At 31.8% G+C, this 6,112-nt stretch overlaps 2 protein-coding genes across 2 annotated transcripts; one reads left to right on the top strand and one right to left on the bottom strand.

Moving 5' to 3' along the window:
• Positions 1–285: 285 nt before the first annotated feature.
• Positions 286–1,293, top strand: LOTGIDRAFT_179011 (hypothetical protein; the record flags this gene model as incomplete). Its single annotated transcript, XM_009061471.1, has 1 exon — positions 286–1,293. One exon carries the CDS (start codon positions 286–288, stop codon positions 1,291–1,293), a length of 1,008 nt encoding a protein of 335 aa, XP_009059719.1.
• Positions 1,294–3,401: 2,108 nt separating this feature from the next.
• LOTGIDRAFT_124993 (hypothetical protein) lies at positions 3,402–3,878 on the bottom strand (the record flags this gene model as incomplete). The annotated part of the gene is made up of 1 exon (XM_009061470.1): positions 3,402–3,878. A coding segment is annotated over one exon (477 nt), but the record flags the coding sequence as incomplete, so codon positions are not given.
• Between the last annotated feature and the right edge of the window lie 2,234 nt (positions 3,879–6,112).

The raw sequence follows: 6,112 nt of genomic DNA, 5'->3' as shown, positions 1-6,112 counted from the left end.
GCAAAGAACATGGGAGTAGGTTCCATTCGGTAGGTCTACCAATAAAAGCAGACCATGCTTACTCTTTTTGAAACACCTGATGGTACTTCTCTTCTGGAGGAGTCCACTATTATACAACCTTTACTCTTGATTTTGCCATACTTTGGACGAGATTTTGATGAACAAAACTTGCTTATATAGATTTTAAAATTTGTCTACCAATAATTTATAAAATTTTCTTTTATTTTTCAGAAAATGAGTACTGGTTCAGGATCAAAGCTTGCGGTGGTTCGTGAAGGAGTGTTGATGGGAATCGGGAATCCATTACTAGACGTCACTATTAGCGCTAATCCCTCATTTCTTCAAAAATATCATCTACTCCCTAACAACGCTATCATCGCCGAGGACGAACATCATGATATGTTTTTGGAAATGGTGGAAAAACACAAACCAACGTACATTGCAGGAGGAGCTACGCAGAACAGCATTCGTGTTGCACAATGGCTTCTGCAACTTCCAAACGCTACGACTTTCTTTGGAGGAGTAGGAAACGATGACTTCGCTAAAATTTTGGAGCGAAAAGCTCGTGAAGTAGGAGTCAATGTACGATATCAAATTCACCCCGGGAGAAAAACAGGAATTTGCGGAGCTATAATAGTTGATGAAGATCGTTCCTTAGTTACAGAGTTAGGGGCTGCCGAACATTTCACTGTCGATTTTCTTAAACAATCTGAAAATTGGAAATATGTCGAACAAGCGAAATATTATTACATCGGAGGATTTCTACTTCCTGTTAGTCCCCAGTCGGTTCTAGAAATTCTAAAACATGCTTCAGACCACAATAAAGTAGTTGTAACAAATCTTCATGCCACGTTTCTATGTAAACATTTCGCCAATCCTGATTTAGATGTTTTAAAATATGTAGACATTTTGTTTGGAAATGGGGACGAAGCGAAGAAATTGAGTACAAAATTTAATTTTGGAACAGATGATGTTAAAGAAATAGCAAAGAAAACTTCTGAATTACCCAAATTTAATGAAACTCGTGATAGATTGGTGATTTTTACTCAAGGTCGCGAACCTACAGTTCTAGCTCAATCAGGGAAAATACGTGAAATACCCATAATTCAGGTGGATCATAACATCATCAAGGATACTAATGGCTGTGGCGATAGTTTTGTTGGTGGGTTTTTATCCCAGTTGGTCCAAGGGAAATCGATTGATGAATGTTTGAGGTGTGGATCTTACGCTGCTACAGAAGTAATTCAGAATTACGGTTGTACTTTTCCAGAAACGCCCAAATTTGATCATTGACCAATGGAAATAGAGTATTTGGATTCAACATAATCTCAAACAGAATTCGTCCAATGGATTGGTGTCTTTCTAAAACCAATCCTTAAACCTGCCACACCAAGGTATAATCAGTGACCAATGGAAATTGAGTGTTTGGATTCGAAATCATGTGAGGTTGGAACATCATTACTGTTGGCAGTGAAAAGAGTTTTCTAGATTTTGTGAGAGCCTCATGTCGTGTTGTTTACCTGCATTGCTTTACAATTACCTTTACTCAGAATTTTGACATTTTCACTTTTCAGGTTTAAAAGAAGGGTAAACCCTGATTGAAAGAGCAGTATTTGCTACTTGGATTAAAGCTTCATTTATTGTAAGATCTAATAAGTGGATTAGTGGATTCATCCCTGATTTTCCACGAAAGCAACTATGTGTGTGACTTGTGTATTGAAGACTTTTGTTACCTCATTGCATTGAAGACCTGTAAACGAAAGCTACAAAGGGTTGTCGATTGAAGCCTTTTAACCTTCATAGATTGAAGAGTTCTCATTTCTCATCAAAGTTGTGAAAATGCTGTTTTTAAAGTATTTAATTTATTTTTTGCTACTATCATTTATTATTGATAATTTAATTATATTTCCTACTTGAAACTGAACATCACACCAATAACAGTGTCTTGTCCATTCACACCTTGACAACATCTTAGTGCAACAGACACATATCTGATGGATTGTTTACAATTAAAGACAATATGATTCACTGGCTGTACGAAATTGTCTTTTCTTGTCTGTTTTTTATACTTCAATCCCTGTTCTTCAATCCCTGTTCTTCAATCCTATGCACTATTGAGTGATCAAAACTACAATTTGGAAGAAAACCTGTTGTTAATATCCAGCCCATTTAGATCGAGTCATGAATTTAATTATTTATTTTTGTATAAACCAACCATAAACTGAGGTCTAGTCCTAGTGAAATAATAACCAAATAATCTTGTGCATCCCAAAGCCATGATATGCCTTCATTGATTTTGTAATAATTTAAGTATTGATATCAGAGTTCTGTTTCTTTAGAAGATTTTATAATAAAGATTCTTATTTTCAAAATCAAAACAATAATTGTAAGATTTTTTGGAAAAGGCAGAACAGAATGAAGTTACTTGTTTTAGAATAGTATCTGATTTGAATAATTTTGTGTAATTTTATTATTCAGTAAATAAATTAGTTAAATATTAGATTTGAAGATGTAGTTTGTCAGTGCTGTTAGATTTTATTTTTTGATGAATGTTTTGAACTGAAAGTTATATTTTTGAAAGTTTTGAAAGTTTGGTTTATGATCAGAAAAAGATGTTTATATACCACAGAGAGAATTAAGATATTGATCAGGACATTCTACTGTTATATCATTTTACCAGGGAAAAACAACACTCATTTGTCCAAGCTATTTAAAAAAGTAAAATCAATATTAATATATTGTCATTGTGAATCTGAAAAGTTAACAGAATGTTAGTAGAATTGATTTAAAACTTATCTAAGATTCTATTTGAGAATGAATTTGATTACATACTTTCATTAGACTTTATTTCCATTTCAACTCATTTGCATAATTCGTGAATACTAATTAGATGCCATTTGTTCTTTAGTTAATTAGTTAGTAGTAATTAGTGACATTTAAATGGCAACATTGTAATATATAGTAGCAGATTGTATCAGTATAGTTCGACCATTTTGTTTTCATAAATTATCAAGACAAACAGATGAGGTGTGTGATTATTGATACAGTAGAAAATAGAGGAAACAGATATGCTAAATACAGGTTCAGACTCAATGAAGACAATATTGTTTTCTTATAATACCCTAATACAAGATTAGGTTCTCTTATTTTTGCCAAATCAATAATTTTATCACTTTTTGTTTCTTTTAGGTATTTTCCAAATAGGCTAAATTTTTGAATTGTCAAATTCACCTGATATCAATCTAAATAATTGTACTATTTTACATTATTCTGTCATTTAAGTTTTTTTTAAGAAATTGCTGTGCTCACTGATTTTTTCTATATCTTATAGAGGAGAGGGTTTTGAAATTATTTCCACTTTGTATATTGTGCCGCCTTATTAAGACAAGAAAATAAAAGACTTAAATTTTGAGTGGCGTTAATATGATATAGAGGTTGGGTGGTGTTAGTATAATACAGAGGTTGGGTGGTGTTAGTATAATACAGAGGTTGGGTGTTGTTAATATATAACAGAGGTTGGGTGATGTTAATATATAACAGAGGTTGGATGATGTTAATATAATACAGAGGTTGGGTGGTGTTAATATAATACAGAGGTTGGGTGATGTTAATATATAACAGAGGTTGGATGTTGTTAATATAATACAGAGGTTGGGTGATGTTAGTATAATACAGAGGTTGAGTGATGTTAGTATTATACGGAGGTTGGATGATGTTAATATAATACAGAGGTTGGGTGGTGTTAATATAATACAGAGGTTGGGTGATGTTAATATAATACAGAGGTTGGGTGATGTTAATATGATACAGAGGTTGGGTGATGTTAGTATAATACAGAGGTTGAGTGATGTTAGTATTATACGGAGGTTGGGTGATGTTTATATAATAATGGGTGGTGTAAAATGAATTTAGGGTGGTGTTAATGTAATACAGCTCTAGATGGCAGCACTGTACAGAATGAAAACAGTAGAACAGTTCTAACTTGATCAGATTTTACTCCTTATCTTATTCATGATTTTAAATTTTGACATGACGGTGTAAAATTCGATTGATCGTGTCTGTTGTAGAGATTTAAATCAACAACATTCGTGTCTGTTATTTCTTCGGAAGAATGTAAAAAAAAACTTAATGGAACGGGTACACGAACAGTCTTGGTGCCTTCAATTGCATGCTCCGCACGTGATTATCAACATAGTGGAAAATGACAGACTGGAAATATTTGTCTTCTTGCGTGCTTGAGCGCGTTGCAAAACTCATGATAAGACTCTAGTCGGTGACAAAAATTGCCTCCCAAGAACGTTCGTGTGCCCTGACCATGATCAACTGCTAAACTTAATCGAAATTGTCCAGACCTAAAAGTAATCGAAAACATCCAGTCCCAAATTGATCTACCGATTATGGATTAAAATCTGATCAGTTTGCAAGAACTTTATGATTCTTATTACTTAGATTAATTCCAATTCTGTTGTAAAAACTATAATGGCTAAATCTTTAAATTTATTCTATATACTTTAACTAGATGTCAAATATTACAGCAATATAAATCTCAATTAATATATTTGTATTCAATCGAATAGTTTCCAATATAATGTTAAATGTTACGCATAAATTCAGATTTTTTCGTATATTTGAAAATTTGGGAAAGTCAGTATAAATTGGATCATTTTGAAAATAATGGGTACACAAAAGATTTTAACTCTTATTTTGATAAATTCTTAATAAACTTTCTGGTGATTGGTATTATCTTCAAATTAATCTATCAAATATTAAATGTTCAAATATTAATTATGATTCAAAGTCGAAAAACGTTTGGCAAATAGTCTTGATATATTTTTCATTTTGAATAATTTTACAGTTGATAAATGAAATATTTATTGAAATTCAAGACTTGTTTAACAAATTGATTGATATTTCAATAATGAAGGATGGTTTGAGTGATTGAAGTTTGTTTATGTATTTCTATGAGTGTAGTGTATGGTGTTAGGAGAATGGCACCACAAATATTGTAAATAGTTACCACAAATAATTTATATATTTATTCAGTTCATTTGCAAATTTCTAAAAATAAATTCTGCCAAATTTTTCATTGAAGTAATATTTAAAATTCTTTCAGAGCGTAGATTTCAATTTTTTAACAGATTGTTTAAAATGTTCGGAACTGAAATTTCAATCTGTTCAGAAAGAGTATTTAAATTCTTTTGGAAAGGATTGTTTGTATTCTGCTATGAGCCTCTTTTTCACAAAGATATTTGGAGAAATTATTCTAGAAATTTGAAATGTTGTAACTTGTGTTAACTAGGCATGAGACAGAAATAGAAATTTTCAAGGATACAAAACTATGGGACGTAAACTTCCATTTTATTTTCTGCGACCCGGTTGCCTAGTTACCACAGCGTTACGCCCTATATCTATATATAATCATTGTAAAATAGTTCACTGGGATATCTGGTCTGTATCTATTTATAGTAACTGTCACAATATCGTAATGTATCGCACCTATTTTAGTCAGGGACGTCAGGGTTCATACCAGGTCATTTCTCCCAAAATAATGATTAATTTCTGTTTGCCCAATTTTATTTGGGTATTTCTGTAACTGAAATAGAAATTCGAGAAATTCCAAACTTGTAATTATAAATGACTCTGACAATCTGGAGAGAAAAGGGTTTTTTATGTTTTGGAGAATACGGCCCTAGACTCTGGCATCATTCATTAGTATGAACCCAATGAAATATTATTTGTAAAAAATGAGTAAAACATGAAAAGCTAAATCATTTTTTTTTTAACAAATCCTTAAATTTGGGCCTAATTTTGAAGCACTTAAAATATGAAAATCTAATATATTTTAATTTGAAAAGTTTTGACAAAATTTTAGATCTGATTTTGTCATTTTATAAAAAAAATTCCAAATCTAATGGGGATGTGTCCTACCTCCCATGTATTCTTCAGTTCTACTTTCATGTTTTACCTCACTCCTCATTTTCACAGCCCCACCCCCCCACGTATAGTAAAAATATATAGTAATATCTATATTATAACAAGATTTCATCATGTTTTGAAGTTTTGAGGATGAATCATCCCGGTTGTATAAAGTTTCATTCTTTCATTTCATTGT

The sequence above is a fragment of the Lottia gigantea genome (assembly GCF_000327385.1).
Source record: "Lottia gigantea unplaced genomic scaffold LOTGIsca_48, whole genome shotgun sequence".
In the NCBI taxonomy this organism is placed as follows: domain Eukaryota; kingdom Metazoa; phylum Mollusca; class Gastropoda; family Lottiidae; genus Lottia; species Lottia gigantea.
This window is presented reverse-complemented; position numbering and strand designations above follow the sequence as displayed.